Source organism: Xyrauchen texanus, chromosome 20 (genome assembly GCF_025860055.1).
Source record: "Xyrauchen texanus isolate HMW12.3.18 chromosome 20, RBS_HiC_50CHRs, whole genome shotgun sequence".
NCBI classification, from domain to species: Eukaryota; Metazoa; Chordata; class Actinopteri; order Cypriniformes; family Catostomidae; genus Xyrauchen; species Xyrauchen texanus.
Window position 1 is genome coordinate 10,773,434 of NC_068295.1, and position 20,860 is coordinate 10,794,293.

The following is a 20,860-nucleotide window of genomic DNA, read 5'->3' on the forward strand; positions in this document are numbered from 1 at the left end:
GGACAAAGACAATACAGCCTTTTTTCACCTTCTGATGAAAAGGGAGGGGTGTGGAAAGCACACTCCAAGGTAGGGCTGTTGTAAGACCAGTTACTGACCTTAGGAACAAAAGCAGGATTAGGCAACAGCCTAACCATACTGTCACAAGGGCTAATATATAAGCACAACATTTATTGAAGTTTAAGTTATGAAAACCAATGCGAGAAGCAAAAGAGTCTTTAAAGTTAGGAGCTTAACATAAACACTACCCAGGGACTCAAACGGTACCTATGAGATTGGATTGAGCACCACAGGCAGATCACATGACTGAATCAACGACTTAATAGGCACAAACGCAGCATGCCCTTCATAAATCTGCATATGAGAGGATGCCTGCCAACCAAGGTATTTTCTAACCCCACAGGGCAAGCCAAAATAGAAGCCAAATACACTTTAATAGTGAAGAAGGCTTTATTCCTGTCCAACAAACTCTGCTAGAAGCAAAGAACGATACCCACCAAACACTGAAAAAGAACAACTACCTTTCATTCACACCAGGCCTCAAATACATGCTACTTGTTATCATATAAGGAGCGAGTAGATGGCACCCTTGTGCTCTGAATAGTAGCAATCTAATTGTACCTCTCATAGGCCAAATCCAAAGAGCTACTTGTTCCAGGTGAGGATTAAATATTTGCCCATTTGCTTGTGAAAGAAGATCTCTACATAATGGGTGGTGCCATGGATTCGCCAGCAGGACCTCCCCAGCCAAGCTATAAATAGGAGAGCTAGTACATACTCCCATATTCTGGTCAGACTGAAAGATATTAGGCTTAATGGTGGAAATGCACAGAGCAGCTCGTTTGGCCATGGACGAGCCAGCGCATCCACACAAAAAGGTGCATCATTGTCCTCAAGTGAGATATAAAGTGGACATTGCGTGTTTGCTCATGAAGTGAAGATATTTATGGCAGCTTTCCTGAATCTCTCCCATGTCTGAATGACCACTTGCGGTAGATGTCTCCATTCTCCAAACAGAGGATTTCCCCCCTTCAGTACTCCCACAACATGACTCACACGCATTGGTCAACACAGTCAGCTTGCACGTTATATTGTGAGGCTTAAGAGAGCACGTCCCCCATGACGGTTGATGTATGTAACAATTTTTTGTCTGTATTGTCCATTCTGACCAGAACATGACAGCCATGCAGCTATGGCAAATAGTGTTTCAGGGCTAGAAACACAGACAATACTTTGAGGTTTCTATAGACAATGTGTAGCCTGGGTGACAACAGGCTGTTTACTGACCTGCCCTGATAAACAGCCCCCAGCCTGACAGAGATGCATCTGTCATCTGCACCTCTCAAAGACACTGGACTCAAAGACTCAAAGGGCTGCTGGTTTTGAACAATGTGGGTTCCCCCCCCTCTGAAGGAGAACATTCAAACACTCTGATGATATGGTTATCATGTGAGCAAGATGATGGACGGGGACACAAATGCAGGTCCCTAATGGTTCCAAATTCCCTCATCTGAACAGAAAGAGACAATGGTGAAATGCCACTATTCGTCTCCTTGACTGCATAGCATGATGCAAAACAGAGTTAATCTATAGACCCACATACTCTATTTCTGAAACCGAAGATAGAAAGGTGAGTTAATCTCTATGTCCAGTTCTACATGCTCCTGTGATAGTGTAGACCGGTAATCGCCTTTGTAATCATACTTTATGTGAGCAGGATTAATGCTTATGTGAAAATACGCATCCTTGAGATCAACTGTTGTAAACCAGTCTCATGGATGGATAGAACGTGAAAGTGCTTTGTGTGTGAGCATCCTGAATTTGTATTTTCTCAAGTTCCTGTTGAGGGCACCTAGATCCAATATTGGGTGCAGCCCCCCTATCTATCTTTGGAATCAGAAGATTGGAAGCTTGTTTGCACGGAAGTCAGAAATCAAATGCCTATCCTTCCTTTTATGAAGGTCACATTTCTGCCGCATTGCTGCAGTGACTAAACCAAACAGCTCTTTCAAGTCAGCAGGGGTATCAATAAGGTCCAGTTTCATTGAGGCTAAACAGATTAAGCCAGAATGATCTCTCACCAGCAAGGGACTAGGGGCATCGTCCGGCGGCAAGTTTGTACTGCATCCTATGATGTGCGCATATTGAGGACGGTCAGGTTGCAGATCTCCTCCTGTCGGGTTTGAAATGTCGGTGTCCAGTTGCCTACCCAACTATACAGCTAGGCCTGATAAGCCATCAAAAGAGAGATAGAATAAAGCACTCTCATTGACAGAGTCAAAGATTTGTACATTGAAGCTGTGAAGCTCTCCAATTTCCCAGGAAGTGATGGACCTTCCTATTTGGATGCAGGTGGTGGGCCACAGAAAGTTCAACAGTAGGGTAACTAGAGAGCCCATGCTCATCCATACCGCTCACGTCAAGCGACGCATAGTCCCTATTCCAAAAGTGTGTCATTTCACTGAGGCAAGCAAGCAGTGCTGACAGCAGTTATTTTACAGGTGAGAGATAAGAGGTAAGATTCTTACCATCATAAAAGTCTTGCTGGACTACTGGATCTCCAGCCTAGCGGAGGTGTTCATTATCTATAATGCCACCACCACCCCCAACTGGTAGTATCCAGTTCATCAAGTGAGGGTTCCTTCCTGTGATTATAAATCCGCAGGTAGCAGGAAACAAGTGAGACGATTCACCCATATTAATGTACATGGTGACTTTGGACGAAGCCATGGAGCATGGAGAACAACGCAAGGTAAGCTCCAGAAAGAAAACGTTCTTACTCTCTCTAAAGCAGTAGTTATCAAGATAAACCACTGCTTAGTGAAAAGCAGGGAAATACTGCAACTATGCTTGGCGGCATTAGCTTTGCCGGTATGTCTGCGAACAGTTAAATCATGCGGCTGTGGTGCTGAGGAAAAGTCTTCAAAGGGAGGAAAGCACAAATGTAATTTCAGAGCATTACAGCTTTTATTATAGGAAGGAGACAGGGTCCTTTAAAATGTTGTGATTTGTCAACCCTTCGGACAGACATGGTATTATTGATGCTTCCACAGTCTGGAATATAGAGGCATTTCCCATAGTGAGATAATGAACAAATGTTTGAAATATTAATTTTCAACAATACAGCTATTGTAATGTATTTTATTTGTATATTGTGTAAATTGTAATTCTGTGTTTCTTGTAGGTTGGACTAAGTTTGCACGTTTGACTAGAGCTTTGACAAACAGCAAAAGCACCATTCAGCAGCTTACGCCCATGAGCAGAACTGACATCAACTTGCACAAACCCTCCAGACTTGCAGAGGTGAGAACACGTGCACACAACCGCAGGATTTGCTTACTTCCTTGACTGCAGAGTACAAGGTTATGCTAAACTTAATCTCATGGAGGACAAACTTGTAATAGAATCAAACAAACACACACGCACGCACGCACGCACGCACACACAAAAGGATGGTGCTAAAATGAAATCTCACACTCGTCTTTTGGACAGCAGAAGTCTACAGTGAGCTGCTTTCAGGCCGCACTGCCACAAGCTGCTATTAATAATTAACACTGGGAGGGGCGTATGTGTGTGTCTCAAAACCCTTGTTTGCTTTTCTTCTTTTCTTGTCTGTCATTTATTGCTCTATCAATGTTGTGCACTGGTGGTAAATAGGTGGGAAGCGTGTGTGTGTGTGTGGGACAAGAGGAACTTGCTGAGGAATAAGGACAAGAGGAATACTATGCTGTATTGTGTCTTTATCTGAGGTTCTCTAATGAGTTTTTGATGAGAGAACATTCAAGGATAGGGTTTTCCTGAGAGGCTTGCTGCTTTTATCATGGTTTAATGTCTCTGATCTGCACATAAGTGTTATTGCTGTGCTTTCAAGGCAGCAGCGTGTTGATATTTCTCACTCCGTTCACAAAGGAATGGAACAGATTGCAGTTGTCTTGATGTATTTTTTACAAGTTGAAATGTTTTAAAATTGACACAGAGACGCCGAAATAGCAGATGCGTCCTGTGTGTATGTGTTGATTCTCATGCACAGCCCACAGAAAACAAGATACTTGCTGAGTGTCATGATGCAAAATTTCAATTACACAGAAAAGCCCAAAACCAAAACCAAAACTAAATTGAAACTTTAACACTATTCTTTTGCTGCCTTGCAAGCACTGATATTTCCTTTAGGAAATACAAATCTAGTCTTACCTTATATGATTTCCCATTAATCATCATCTTTTTTCTGTCTTTCATTATTCTGTTCTTCATTTGCTTCAGGAGAAGAAATCCTGCTAAATCTCTGAGTAAACCTTGTGTGCAAGCATGCATTGTGTAAAACCCAAAAGTGTACTGTAAAGGGAGAGAGTCAATTAGCCAGAACTAGAACTTATATTTAAAACAAACCTTTTCCTGTAATTGATTTCTATTTCACCATCTTTGTCCCTCAATATACAGTCCACTGGGGTCCTAAAGTCTGAGACTATAATGAAAATCTGGATTTTCTTTCTCTCATATAAACATGGAAATAATTTTTTTTAGGAGTTTTAAAAATGTAAAACTCCTGAACATATCCATATCCATGTTCAGAATCCTACATTCATTACATAAAATTAATGTAGGATTCTGCTCTATTTCTTGGATCATTAATCAGATGTAAGCTAATTTGACACTTTTTTGCGACCATCTATACAGTATCTCGCATTCTTCACTCCCTTTAACTCTCTGTCTCATTCGTCTCTCAGGTGCTTCAGCTCGGCTCTGATATCCTTCCTCAGTATAAGCAGGAAGCCCCTAAGACACCCCCACACATCATCTTACACTACTGCACCTTTAAGACCACGTGGGACTGGGTGATCCTCATTCTAACCTTCTACACGGCCATCATGGTCCCTTACAATGTCTCCTTTAAGACCAAACAGAATAACATCACTTGGCTGGTTCTGGACAGTGTGGTGGATGTAATTTTCCTGGTGGACATCGTCCTCAACTTCCACACCACGTTTGTAGGACCAGGAGGGGAGGTGATCTCTGACCCCAAGCTGATCAGGATGAACTACCTGAAGACCTGGTTCATTATAGACCTGCTGTCCTGTCTGCCCTATGACATCATCAATGCTTTCGAAAATGTGGATGAGGTAAGAGACCATTAGAAAGAGATAGAGGGAGAGAAGACAGAGGAAATGTAACACCATGTCCTAACCAGACACTATGCAACTGTAACGCAAATGCAAATTTGTTTGCAAAACTTATTTCAAACATTAAAGCATGTAGATTAAAAGATATTTAAGATCATGAGAATCAAATTCAGTCATACAAATGTGTTTAAACTTTTGACTTTATTGTATTGTATCTGATCTTTAAAATACAGCTATGTGGAGCTGGGGCCGGGGATACACAGAGTGACACAACAGTAATAGCAACAAAGTGACAGACAGAATGTCCTGTCGCTCATTACTTGTTGTGGTCGCAGCTGGTTAGGACAAAACCTTCGACTAACGCAGAAGAGGTTGCTTTTATAGCTTGTTGCTTCAATGTGTTGCACCTGGTTTGGACATGGTGTATGGGAAATAATGTGATTTTAGGCCCCATGCAATTACAAATAACAACAAATGTAGAAACGGTGAATTTTTATTTTTTTTTGTTAATTGCTTCTGTTGCTTTTCATTTTTTGGAATAACAAGCCTGCTCCTGCTCTAAATGACTAATTTGATTAATACTCGACTAATATAAACTTAATAACTTTCTAGGAAATTCACCTTTGGTCTCTCTTGTGTGACATTTAGTTGCCTGATAAATGGGCTGATAAATGGGTTAATTCGAAGAAATAAAGGGCTTATTTCGAGGAACTAAGTGGACAATAAACATTATTAGTTTGCATAGTTCTCTACCCAATTCAATTACGTATTGTGTAAAGTTGAAACTTTAATGTTAGAGAGGCTGAAGTAAGCTCTTTCACATAAAGCGGCACAGACGAAAATCACTCATGATTCCTTACCGGTACTCTTCTGAGCATAATGCACTAGCTTCTTGATCAGATGTTAATTTAAATATCTGAAGAGCTTGATAACTTTTACAAAAAATACATTTCTGAACCAGCAGCAATACTTTTATCTGCCAGAAAAAAATCTATTAAAAAGGATGTTTATCCTTGCCAGACTTTTGACTATCAGTAAAAGTCTGGTATAGTTTGCAGCTTATTCTGGCCAAGAACTGTCAACTTAGTCAGGAATGTGGACAGAAAATGAATGGCATGTCAACCACAGGTTTTTATATGCCATTTAGGGATGAGTTTATCTGAAATAGTTTATACCACAACAATTGACTTGGTGTGGAAAAAACTAGGTCAAAAAAATGAAGAGTACCAAAAATATTAAATGCTGATTTTGTGCTGAAATACCGCACACTAATGAAATGATGCAATTGTTTAATTTAAATTCGCCCTTTAGTTTTTCATATGTTATGACTACCAACAATGTGTGTGTCATTAAATATCAACAATAAAGCATATGCTCACTAGTATGATATAAATCCTTTATTCACAGCTGCATGGCAAGTGTTGGCTGGTTTTTGCTTGATAACAGAATTCAGTTCTGTATTTGAATGTAGTATTGCGTGTTGTCTCTGACAAATAACTCAAACTAAATACACACAATCTGAAGTTCCTTCAGAAGAACCATAGGTGAAATCATGTAGCAGAAATTCACTAATTTATTTTACATGTGGATTTCTTACCACATGAAAGAGAATTTGAAAGACTTTGCTGTGAACATTATGTAATCTTCATTGCTTATTCTCATAAAGGTCCTCTGAATCTAGGCAGGCTAGCAAAATCAGAGAAAAAAACATTCATGTGAATTTCTGTATAAACATGTCAAGCCATTTCATGTCAGTGTAGACAAATCCATATATTTGTACAAATACACATTCTGTACTTACAGTATATAGAAATATAAGAACACATTTAGTGCTGTATAAATGCTTATTAATGCCAGATATCCGTAATTGTGATCGTCTTTCCACTTTCAAGTCCCTCCTCAAAACCCACCTTTTTAAATTAGGTTACTACAAATAACTCTTATTTATGACTGTATATATTCCTATGATAATGCACATTTTTATATGTGATTTTAGGTTTTTATCTTTTCTTATTGTAAAATTGATTATGTCTGTAAGGTGTCCTTGAGAGTCTTGAAAGGCGCCTATAAATATTATTATTATTATTATTATTTTTAAGTTGCTGCCACTAACTATCCACCTACAATTATACTTTTTGTACTGTTGTGTACCTTGATACAGATTGTTCTGCCAAATTTTTTTTTATAAAACATGTACAGTGGACAATTTTTTTTTTATAGAAACAAATACTCCATAAAACATGGGTTAAACAAATATAGATGAAAATTAGATTTGAACTAAAGCCTTAAAGGCATAGTTTACACAAAAATGAAAATTCTGCCATTTACTCACCCTCATGGTGTCCCAAACCTGTATGACCTTCTTTCTTCAGTGGAACACAAAAGGAGATTTTAGGCAAAATATTAGCCTCAGTCAACTGACTATTATTGTATAGAAAAAAAGATGCAATGGTGAGACGGATATTAAAGGTGACTAAGGATAACAGTTTTCCTTATTAGTGAAGGCATCCTTATTGTTATATTGTACAATGTGCAAAAGCTATTTTTTTTAAGCCTGATTTCAGTCAATGAATCAAAGTTATACTATTTTTGTCAGATATTATTGGTGGTTTGAAATATGTAATAAAAACTTGAGCTTAGCCAACAGTTTTGAACATTTCTGTAGATAGGGGCTGTATTTGCATGCTTATTACATAGGAAGAAAATAGCTTTCCAGGGGCTTTGCCAAGATGGATGGAGAGTTATTTGACTTGCCTCACAGAGTTAAGCCCCATTCCCACTGCCAACAGCATTGTGCAACATAGCGACACAATCTCATAAATGTTCAGTGTGATCACAGTGACTTCTAGTGGCACGAGGTGAAAATTTCAGAGACAATTTCAACTTTATGCAAATTACGAGCAACACTCGTGAGCAACTACTAATGATAGCGAACAGGGGCGTCATGCACCATTTTTTTGAGGGGGCGCCAGGGTCAACCAAACCCAAACCACCACCAACACCAACATTTATGTAAAGTTCATATTGCTGCAACAAGCAGTATAAATAACAGGAAATGGTATAAACACCTGCTTTAATCAGTAATTGCATTTTTACATCTTCAGACTGTTTTACATCGCTCTCTTGTGCTCTTGCCACTTCTTTTGTGCACATATTTTCCATACACAACATAAGAGGAAGTGCAAAATGTGTCTCAGCTCAATAAAGAGTGATCTGAAGCTTATCTCTAAAGAAGGTGAACATGTAGCTTTTCCCTGAATGACGTGATTACTGTTAATGTAGTTTTACATGTTGAGTGTAAGTTATAGATAATAAAACTAGCTAAATTAATTTACTAAAAGAAAATTAACCAAATAAAATGGTTTGTATTTTGTGTCTTGTATTTCGCTTTAAATCATCCATGCAAACTCAGTAGATTTGAAATAGGTGTCATGGCTGGAGGCTTGGTTGACACTTATAAGCACTCTAAAGTAATATTAATAATTTTTAACATGTAACTATTACCATTACATTCTATTATATAAAACTGAAATAAAATTCATAATCGCATTCCTGCGGGATTTAATCTCAGGGTACGCACAACAACCTTGCCAAGAAAAGAAGTGTACCCTTATTGTCAAGGGATGTTCCCTATTTTGATGTTTTTTATTTTCTTGAGTACATATGTATCTAATGGCTAAAGCATTTCTAAAAGAGGCCATTCATACCAGAGTGATATATATATATATATATATATATATATATGTATATAGATGGACTGTTCCACTGAGACAGATGCATTAGAAAAGGTTCACTGCACATAAGTTGATTTAATGAATAAGCTTAACATTGCGCTTTACCATATGTGCTCGACCTTCCCCATGAGCCAAGGCAGCCACAGGACGTCACCTTTAGTGGAACATGGCATTTTCAAAAGCTACTTTATGCCAGTTATGGAGTCCACCAATAACATTAGAGCAACGGCAGTAGTAGGAACGCCCACTAGCGACATACAAAAATCGCCACCAAGTGACAAGCTGATGTGAATGGGGCTTTAAAGGGACAATTCAATATGATTTTTACATGTCTTTACACATTTTTCATACACAAGTATGACTGACACTTATATACAGGATGAACCCTCAGCCACGGTGCTAACCCCTAACAGTCAGATGGTTACACTGGGTGAGTTGAATTAAGTCACAAGACTGAAGTGAACTGAAATAAAATGTTCACAGGCTTTTACCATTTGACTAAAATTTGTGAGCTCATTTGGGGAAAGTACAGCATGTTCTCTCCTAAGTGATTCTTTTGTCCAACTGTTTTCACACCGCTCCTGTCGTCTGGGCTCAGCTCACCTGCTCCAAATATAGAACAAATTTCAGAATTTTATTTTGTGCAATGATGACTAAATAGTGAGTTCAGCTAACTGAAAAATTTGAATAGCACTAAGTGCTTCATAATGAGAACAGAATGTGAGTCTACATAACAATGTTATGTGCCAAATAGTTTAACTCTTTGGCAGTTCTCTGTTTTAATGGCTTTGTGATTAACGACATTGAAAAAGTGACTTAACCAGGCAGATTGAGTATAAAATTTATTTCCCCTCTGTGTGCTGCATGTCAGCCTGGAGATGAATGTTTAATTATGGGTTTATATAGCGCAAATCTGTGTATGTAGTAACTAGAGGTCAACCGATATATTGATTTTACCAATATATTAGTGCCGATAGTTGCTTTTTGAGCTATCGGTTATCTGCAAAAATCAACGTTGATAGTTTTTTTTATTCAGTTACTGTATTCAGTTTTATATGAAAGGAAAAAATTATATTCTGGATAATACATAAATAACGGACAATAATATCAAGCGATCGCATATGATCTACTATTGATTAATTACTGCTCATACAGTATTTGTTAGCATATACACTCACCTAAAGGATTATTAGGAACACCTGTTCAATTTCTCATTAATGCAATTATCTAATCAACCAATCACATGGCAGTTGCTTCAATGAATTTAGGGGTGTGGTCCTGGTCAAGACAATCTCCTGAACTTCAAACTGAATGCCAGAATGGGAAAGAAAGGTGATTTAAGCAATTTTGAGCGTGGCATGGTTGTTGGTGCCAGACGGGCCGGTCTGAGTATTTCACAATCTGCTCAGTTACTGGGATTTTCACGCACAACCATTTCTAGGGTTTACAAAGAATGGTGTGAAAAGGGAAAAACATCCAGTATGCGGCAGTCCTGTGGGCGAAAATGCCTTGTTGGTGCTAGAGGTCAGAGGAGAATGGGCCGACTGATTCAAGCTGATAGAAGAGCAACTTTGCCTGAAATAACCACTCGTTACAACCGAGGTATGCAGCAATGCATTTGTGAAGCCACAACACGCACAACCTTGAGGCGGATGAGCTACAATAGCAGAAGACCCCACCGGGTACCACTCATCTCCACTACAAATAGGAAAAAGAGGCTACAATTTGCAAGAGCTCACCAAAATTGGACAGTTGAAGACTGGAAAAATGTTGCCTGGTCTGATGAGTCTCGATTTCTGTTGAGACATTCAGATGGTAGAGTCAGAATTTGGCGTAAACAGAATGAGAACATGGATACATCATGCCTTGTTACCACTGTGCAGGCTGGTGGTGGTGGTGTAATGGTGTGGGGGATGTTTTCTTGGCACACTTTAGGCCCCTTAGTGCCAATTGGGCATCGTTTAAATGCCACGGCCTACCTGAGCATTGTTTCTGACCATGTCCATCCCTTTATGGCCACCATGTACCCATCCTCTGATGGCTACTTCCAGCAGGATAATGCACCATGTCACAAAGCTCGAATCATTTCAAATTGGTTTCTTGAACATGACAATGAGTTCACTGTACTAAAATGGCCCCCATAGTCACCAGATCTCAACCCAATAGAGCATCTTTGGGATGTGGTGGAACGGGAGCTTCGTGCCCTGGATGTGAATCCCACAAATCTCCATCAACTGCAAGATGCTATCCTATCAATATGGGCCAACATTTCTAAAGAATGCTTTCAGCACCTTGTTGAATTAATGCCACGTAGAATTAAGGCAGTTCTGAAGGCGAAGGGGGGTCAAAACACAGAATTAGTATGGTGTTCCTAATAATCCTTTAGGTGAGTGTATGGCAATGTTTACTTTATTATGTTTATGTTGTAAAACATTGTAGATGATTGTAAGAGTGGATATTATGTTGTCCTTGTGCATTTGATTGAGCTGGTAGCACAAATATTTCACAATAGGAGTCCCCAGTGTATTGCAGGCTTGTTCATAGTCCTGCGTTTTACACCAAATCTTTATGTGTATATATATATATATATATATATATATATATATATATATATATATATATTTCTTTTTTTTTTTTTTGTTTTCTTTTTAGTTTTTTATTGGAATTTTGGTTGCACAATAAACTTTATCTGGGATTTTATTCTTTTCATCTATTCATGATATTATTCATATCATAATAAGGAAAAACTAAGACTGTTTTTTACATTTAATAAATACATTTCAAAGTCTATCAACCGATAAATAGTTTATTGGCCTCTTCCACCAGCTTAGTTATAATATCGGCAAAATCCACTAGTGGTCGACCTCTAGTGACAACATCAGCAGATTGCTTGATGCATACTGGGACTTGGTGGTAAATTGTGATCAGGTTAAAGCAGGGAGTTTTAAACTTTGATGCCAAGAACCCCCAAATATAATGATCCCCTTGCAAGGGACCCACTTAATAAAATACAAGGTAACCTATATATTGATTTATAAAGACTAATTTGTATTGTGTAAGGAAAAATAATGTGATATTATGATGATGATACACTAATGATATATTCCTTTTGGCTTATTTACAGGGCATCAGCAGCTTGTTCAGTTCTCTGAAGGTAGTTCGACTTCTACGCTTGGGTCGTGTTGCACGTAAACTGGACCACTATTTAGAGTATGGCGCAGCTGTGCTCGTATTACTGGTCTGTGTGTTTGGGTTGGTGGCCCACTGGCTGGCCTGTATATGGTACAGCATTGGAGATTATGAGGTCATCGACGAACAAACCAACACCATAAAGACAGACAGCTGGCTCTACCAATTAGCCACCAGCATTGGATCTCCATACCGGTTCAACGCTAGTGGGACTGGCCAATGGGAGGGCGGGCCTGGGAAAGACTCTCTGTACATAACGTCATTGTATTTCACCATGACAAGCCTGACCACCATTGGCTTTGGAAACATTGCACCAACCACAGATGGAGAGAAGATCTTCTCTGTGGCCATGATGATGGTTGGATGTGAGTGTTTACCCTAACAACATGATTCCCATGTTCATTTTATTATTATTATTATTATTATTATTATTTAAAGAGATAGTTCACCAAAATTGAACATTTTTTCAGCATTTACTCACCCTCATGTAGTTCCAAACCTGTATGACTATCTTTCTTTCATGGAACACAAAAGGAGATGTTAGGAAATACGTTAATACTCAGTCAGTATTAAAATTATCTTTAAATGCATCTTTTTCCCACCAATGAAAAGGTGACTGAGGCTTAACATTCTGCCTAACATCTCCCTTTGTGTTCCACAGAAGAAAATAAGTCATGCGGGTGTGGAACTAAATAAAGGTGAGTGAATGATGACAGAATTGTTGTCATTTCTGGGTGAAATATGCCTTAAAGAACATGATTCTTCTTCACTAGGGGCACAAGCCTAAACTAGCTTAAGATTTTATTTTTCCTGGCCTAAAATGATCTAAGCTGGTTTAAGATGATCTCCTAGTCTGGGCAAGCTGGTTTTTGGTCCAGCTCAGTGGTTCTCAATCTAGGTGCCTCCACAACTGGCTAGGGATACTGTGAAATCTCTGCTCAGTATAATATTGTAATAGGCACCAGTGTTAAAATTACCAGCATTGCTGAGTACTGACTCAATCCAACACACTAAAGGTGTGCTGTAGTTTCAAGTTTGGGAACCACTTGTTAACTAGTCGGCCAGCTGTCTCCTAGCCTGACCATCTGAAAAGTGCCCGAAAACCTGCTAAAACCAGCGAACAGATCAGGCTGACCAGACTGGGAGACAAATCTGTTTTTTTCACCAGGGTCTGTTGTTTCACTCTTTTATTGATCTGTTGTTTTCAGCTCTATTCTTGTATTTTTCTTGCTTCTTTGAGATCTTTCTGTCTATTCTGTCTATTTTTCTCCTCTGTATGAGTAATTCTAGACTAATCTTATCTGGCCTCTCTGTCCTCCAGACAGCAGTGCACTTCCCTCAGAAATAACTGCAAGACACTAATAGAGATAGATAGGTAGAGAGAGGGACATATAACTAGAGAGTAAGAAGTAGAGAGAGAGAGAGAGAGAGAGAGAGAGAGAGAGAGAGAGAGAGAGAGAGAGAGAGAGATGGCCAGCCATTGTTAATGTCCTTCTCCAAAAAAATGTGTGTGTTCAATGAGGGACAAAACAGAGATTAATTTGTATTCATCATAACCTGTATGTGTGTCTGTGCACACATTTGTTTGCCTTCCATTTGAGTTGTGAGTTTGGTTTAGGATTATGGCAGGCTGACCCACATCCCAGTTCTGCTCTACTTGACACCATAATTTCATATGACTTTTGAGAAAATATTTCTTTAGATGTCTGAGTAAGGTGCTCTCTTGCTCTTGACCCAAACAAGGGCCTCCCTGACCTGTGATGAAATTACAGAGGTGGCAGAGTAGATGCTTATTACACATTATTGTGGACCATTAGATAATGCTTAAATAAGCCCAAATGGGCTTCTAATGCTTTCTGACATATGAAATGTGGGACTCTACAAGGAACAACATGATACAGCTGTCACTGCGACCTATATGATAATTAAATACATGTAAGTGCCAAATGATGTTAGCACAAGGGATTTCCCCTATGTGTTAGGGATGTACCGATTTGGAACTTCTGGGCTGATACCGATAATTTACAGCTCATTGTGGCTGACACCGATACCGACAACAGATATAATTTTTTTTTTTTTAAAGTTTAAACTTTAAATCCTTTAACATGGAACTGCTAGCTAATTTATTAAAAGCTTTTCTTAAAAAAAAAAGAAAATTGTAATTTAAAAGCTTGAAATTTGAACTTGCTGCTATTTAGGGTTTGGTGGATGTAACATGAACCAGAAATGTGCCTATATTACAGATGTATGCTGATTTGAATGACAAATAAATAACAATACACTTGCATAAATTGTAAGGTGCCCATTTATTTGAGTGCTTATGGTAATACAAACTCGCTATCAGAGAGAAAATAATTAACTTTAAACCACTGTAGTAATGCAATGAACCAAAATGAGGCAATAAACACTAACCATAATCATGGTATACATGGTGTAATATTTATTCTAGCAGTCAGACTGCTAGTGCAGTGGTGGTTTGTGTGTGTTATGTATGTGTAGCATTGTACTTATGCGCATCTCATTCACAGACACGTTACAGCGCTCATCTGTGACAGTTCCACTGTATAATTTATTAAATAGTTACAATATCATATCATAATAACAGTCTGTTGCAGGGCGGGGCCGGGTCGTGATCCTGACCGGGTGAGTAGGATCACGGCCCGGCCCCGCCCTCCGCCCTGCCACACAATCATAATGGGAATAGGTAAAAACATCATATAGATTGGATAGTCATGAGTAATAATGTTAGAAAAATCTCATCAAATAACGTAAAATCTAACTAGCAAATTCATAACGCAAGAGAACAAACCGTAAATCGGCGAAAATATCGGTGGTAATTCCATTATCGGTAATAATATTTAGATTTTCCTGGTTACTGGCCAATACTATATTGGCAGCCAATATATTGTGCTTCCCTACTGTTTGTCTTTCCATTTTTTACATTATTGAGAGTGTAAGGAATTTCACAAGGTTATGTTGATCTACTCAAGAAAGTCTTCAGAACATTTTAGGGCAAATTCATTAAAAAGTTACACCATATTTGTGTCAATGTATTCATCTTATTTGCTGAAATAGCACTGGCTGCAGCATGAGTATGTAAATTATGTAATAGCACAACGTTAATTGTGGAATTTTGTTTAAGAGAGATGTTTGTTTGCATTTTCTATCGTTCATGGGCATGTATCCAGAGGTGCGTTGTCAATCACACTTTCGGCATTTTAAAGAGCCGACTCAGTTGCCTGGATCCCAATGGTAAAGTGATGCTGTACAGTCCCAGTAAAGTATGCCAGAATGTGGAAGTCTGCTGCATCTTCCACAACCTAGCCCTCAAATCTGACCTGCATGATGGGGATTTGAATCATGGAAATTGCTTTAAAAAAAGAATGTTGTGGTAACCTTTGCACTGTTACCTGTTTTGCATAATTCATTTTGTGAAACAACAGACAGCATGTGCAAATAAACAGTGCTAATAGTAGGGACAGTTAATTGTCAGTGAATTCCCCTCTTTGATGAGGGGAGTAGACACGCCCAATAAAAGCAGCAGTACACAGTTAATGGAGAAGAATTGTAGTTGTATTTCTGTATTAGCTGGTCTGATGACTCTTTAATGAGGCTTGTACACAGTGTCCCATTTTCTCTCTCAGTCTTTGTCTGTAATTATCTGAACTCAATGCTCCTCATCCTCTTATCCTTCAGTCAAGATCTTTTCTCTTTTTTGATTATTTTTTTTTTTTTTTTTTGCATTTTTCACTTAACATTCAAACCTTCTTGCTTACTCTCTTTTGTTCTGGCTTGGGCCCATCTCTCTGTCTGTCTGTCGCTGTGGAAGTGAGGTCCTTTAAGGCCTCATTATTTGTGGTAGATTATTCACACTCCACTGAGAATGTCCTTCACTGAAACTCTCTCCCTCCTGCTTGAACCATGCTGTTTGTGCTACAACTTTCTAAATTTATGCCCTCATGTTGTGATTAAAAGCTTTAAAATCTAACTGGGTGATGTGTTGGGTGGAATCTGGATGTAGAGTAGTGAAATATTAAACTGGTGGCTTTAAATCCCTCATTGTGTGATTCGATTTTAAAGTAATATCATGAGGAATCAAACTTGATTTAATGTTGATTTTTGATCTTGATCATTTTGATAAATAGCTTGATGCACTAGGAAAACACATTGTAACTTACAGAACCTAATTCTTCCCCAGTCCAAAACAACTGTCTGTTCAATCTGTTTCAAAACAGCTCATTCGGAGGTCAGAAACCTGCAACATTAACACATAACCACTCACATTTACACATTTATACATTAACAACTACTTTTTTAGTATGTTATTCGTATTACATCATATCTAGTCCCAGCATATACAGACAATTTGCATACTGTGCACAGTGCAGGAATAGTATGCTAGTATCTTATTATAGCTATTGACTCTAGTTCTTTTCAGTACTGATGAGATAGATGTGAAAGTGATTGATGGCTGGTTTCCAAAACAGAATAAAAAACTATGAGCATTAAAACCCCCATCATCCTGTCACTCACTCTTTTTCATTCTTCTGACTGTCTCTTATTTCCCCTTTTTTCTCTGTATTTCTCTCTTTTCCTCTCTCGTCTTTTCCCAGCCGCTTTCTTCTCTGTTCCCGCTTATTGGGTATGAGTGGATGTATTTGGAAAGCTATTTCGGGGAAGGTTGCCATAGAGATGAGGAGAGGAGATATCGTGGTAACATATGAGAAAGGCAATAAACACGGCAGCAGAAGTTTACATTGTCAATGTACACACACCTACTGAGGTCTATGACAATTTATAGATTACCAGTATCATAACTAGTCTATATATAGCCAAGACCAGCTGGTATTATTAAAGATTACAACTAATTTACAGGAACTAGTTTTGCATTAGCATCTGGTTGGTTACCTAATGTATTGTTTTCCAATCTGTTTATGGCCATTTTCTGACAAAAATAAATAATTAATATTTAAATGTAGTGTTCCATAAAATTAAAAAAAAAAAGAGTTTTCCATTATTTTGTGAAAATAGAGGTGTGAAAATGCAGGATTCATCCATTAGTTGCAATTTTGAATGTATTTTATTTTGTCATGAAATTTTAGGATTTATTTATTTATTTAATGTTTTGTGTCAACCATATTGTCCTATATTGTTCCAACATGATCTTATTTAAAATCGGTTTGAAATTAATCAATTTCTATTTTTGTGTGTACTGCAGCTCTCCTTTATGCCACCATATTCGGTAACGTGACGACCATTTTCCAGCAGATGTATGCCAACACCAACCGTTATCATGAAATTCTGAATAATGTACGAGATTTTCTCAAGCTCTACCAGGTGCCCAAAGGCCTCAGTGAGAGAGTGATGGACTACATCGTCTCAACCTGGTCCATGTCTAAAGGCATTGACACAGAGAAGGTGAGACTGAGAGGTTGTTTAGGCAAAGTTTTGTTATACATTATCTGTCAGTTTTTAATGCAATATTACATTTTGATATTAAGTAAAAATGTAACACAGCTTGCCACCCATTTTTTTCATTATCTGATACGTTTCAAAGTAAATCGGGATATTCAACAAGAAAAAGTTGTGGGGCGAGACTTGATTTGATCAGTATGGAATTAATTATATTGTGTAAGAGTGGGTATTGCATAGCAGAATTGAGCCAAGGGGTTGAAGGTATTACACAACAACACAAGTAATGTGCATTAAGAAAGCAAAAAGATTTCATGTTGACATAAGTGCATAATACTAAATTTGAAACTCAAATGGCTTGTCCACTTGTGCACAGGTGCTCTCCATCTGTCCTAAAGATATGCGGGCAGACATCTGTGTGCACCTGAACAAGAAGGTGTTCAACGAGCACCCTGCGTTTCGATTGGCCAGTGACGGATGTCTGCGCTCATTGGCCGTGGAGTTCCAGATGATACACTCCGCCCCTGGTGACCTCATATTCCATGCGGGAGAAAGCGTGGACCTGCTGTGCTTCGTGGTGTCAGGGTCACTGGAGGTCATTCAGGATGATGAGGTCATCGCTATACTGGGTGAGTTTAAATTGAGAAGATCTATAAAACCTGGAGAGAGCTAGCCGGTAGCATTCCCATTAATTTCATGTCACGTTTGCGAGGGCATTGGCCAACTAGCACAGGAGGAACTCTACTTCTGAAACTACCGCCGCAAGCTCCAACTGTACAAGAAAGCACAGTTAAAAACAGCAGCATGCAAACACAGTGGCAAACACGATAGAAACTGTCACAATGATCCAACATTGGACATGATGCACGCGGGGGTTTAAATAAGAGAAACAATCACAAGGCAGGTGTTGCTTGCAGCTGACGGTTCTAATGATCAGCGTTACCATGGAAACAATCAGGGTTACCATGGAAATGCTGATTTAGCATGCTAGCGAAACCTGAAACATGAACGCGCTTTAAAAAAACAGACAAGGGACGATGATGCCACGGTCCTGCACAGGCGAACACAAACCCTGGCAAGATGCAATAACCGTGACTTCACCGAGCGGCAAATATCAAACACAGCGATAACCCACTGCCATACCAGGCGTCCACACAATACATGAACATGAAAACACAAGACAGACAGGGGACAATGATGTCATGATCCTTGTAAGACAAAACCCCAACCTGAGCAGTTGATGTATCAGAACCATGATATCACCAGAGAGCGCACGGCAGTGACATGAGCACGGCGGTCCAAACAACCGGACACATGCACTCACTCAAAGGGGGAACACAAAACTCAAAGGCAGGCTGATACGGCCATGATCCCGTCAGGTAGAACCTAAACCTGAGAAGGTGACCGGACCGTGACATTTCAAAGGCAGTTGCTCAGCTGACACATGCATTCTCTGAAGTACGCAATCTGCTTGCTGCCGTCTTTTGCTCAAGGGCAGTCAGTTCTGGGCATGTTTTTGAGCCAATCACCTGAGCCATAAATGCTATGTGACTAATCACTCTGGAAAATGTCCCAAGCCCATCACATGAAACTACTGTATCCTGAGCTGTGACATCAAAGGCAGCAGACTGGAAAAAATATAAGTCAATTTTACGCTTTTTAGAGCCCTCCAAAAAAGAAAACTGAGCACTGGTAAATCAAGTCAAGTAGTTTTTATTTGTATAGCATTTTTCACCTCACAGAAATGTAAAAAAATTTATGCATTTACAGAAAATGAAACCGTAATATGTTAAAAGTCATCATTGTGTAGTTTGATTAAATATGATTGTAAATTGTCTATAAAAATACATCAATGATAATAACCTTGAGAGAAACAGGTTCACTGTGGGGGCCAGTTCCCCTCTGGCTAACCAGCATGAATATAATGCCAAGATTAGTTATTTATATGCAGTGCAGGTCATGGTTTAAAATGAGTAAAATAAGTAAGTATTAAGGGCCAGTGTTATACAAGATTATGTATGAACTATAAGATTAATGTCTAATGTCTTCAAAGTTCAGCCTGGATTAACTGCAGAAGTTCACACTGATACATTGACCTTTGTTATTTGGTCGATGATGGCTTTTGTTTGCAAATAATGAAAAGTCTTTGTATCCATTTTAAGAGTATAGTCCATCATTAAACCAAGGTGATGCTGGCAGAGATCAGTGAGGTGCATCGCAGTTTAACCAGCAGGTAATTTTGGTGAAGTCTATCCTAAGTCCAAGGGTCAGGCAGTGGCATTTGATGTATCCCATGTATTATGGTTGGAGTTGGAATCAATTCATCCTCTGAAGCCCATCGTAATAGACTGAAGTGATGTATGGCTGGCACTGGCTACATTTAGTCATCATCACTCAGAGACACATAGCAGTGGAGTCCGCCACCATGCAGGAACGGAGGTAGAACTGGTCAGCTCTAGTAACCTCTGGATATGAATCCCAAGGTTGAGACAGGGAAACAAATAGAATAATATTAGCGTAGATGCATTACATTTTTTGCAGAATTATAGAGCATGATAAATGTTTCTGGTTCCGGCAGACCTAACTAAAGCAGTCTAATTGTAAGTTGATGGATAAATTAGGTATGCCTGGCTAAATAGATGAGTCTTTAGTCTAGACTTAAACTGAGTGAGTGTCTGCATCCCAAACAGTGTTAAGGCTATTCCATATTTTAGGAGCCAAACACTGACCCCCCTCACCATTCTATACAGCACTGTGGCAGCAGTGGAGTCATTTAGGTTCCTGGGCACTACCATCTCACAGGACCTGAAGTGGGAGATACACATCGACTCCATTGTGAAAAAGGCCCAGCAGAAGTTGTACTTCCTTTGCCAGTTGAGGAAGTTCAACTGCCACAGGCACTGCATCACAGTTCTACTCAGCAGTCATTGAGTCTGTCCTCTGCACTTCAATAACTGTCTGGTTTGGTTCAGCAACAAAATCAGATATCAGAAGACTACAGAGGACAGTTTGAGTTCTGAGAACCAAAACCGTCAGGCACAGGAAGAGTTTTTTCCCCTCAGGCTTTTTATATTTATCCAACACATCCAACCTCTTCTACCATTACATTCTCTTGCACTGTAGATAACAGATTTGTATTAGATTTGCACTACGTATGTGTATGTGTGTATTTATATGTGTGTGTGTGTACACATATATATATATATATATATATATATATATATATATATATATATATATATATATATATATATATATGTCTGTTTGTGTGTGTATAAGTCTAATTGTGTATTCTATATACTTTATTAAAGTTTTATTTATTTATTATTATTATTTATTTATTTTTAAATTATTGTCTATGTCTTGTTGCTGTTTTGTATTGTTGTGCACTGGAAGATCCTGTCATCA

The 20,860-nt window shown here is 38.8% G+C and overlaps 1 protein-coding gene across 4 annotated transcripts in view; it reads left to right on the top strand.

Annotated features, from left to right (window-relative positions):
* Nucleotides 1–20,860, top strand: part of LOC127660904 (potassium voltage-gated channel subfamily H member 5-like) — a 69,018-nt gene that overhangs the window by 8,710 nt on the left and 39,448 nt on the right. For all 4 annotated transcript variants that reach the window (XM_052151377.1, XM_052151379.1, XM_052151378.1 and 1 more), the window contains exons 5-9: nt 3,185–3,303; nt 4,725–5,117; nt 11,976–12,405; nt 17,259–17,458; nt 17,829–18,081. In XM_052151377.1, the coding sequence (XP_052007337.1) occupies nt 3,185–3,303; nt 4,725–5,117; nt 11,976–12,405; nt 17,259–17,458; nt 17,829–18,081 (1,395 nt within the window). The remainder of the gene's footprint in view (nt 1–3,184; nt 3,304–4,724; nt 5,118–11,975; nt 12,406–17,258; nt 17,459–17,828; nt 18,082–20,860) is intronic.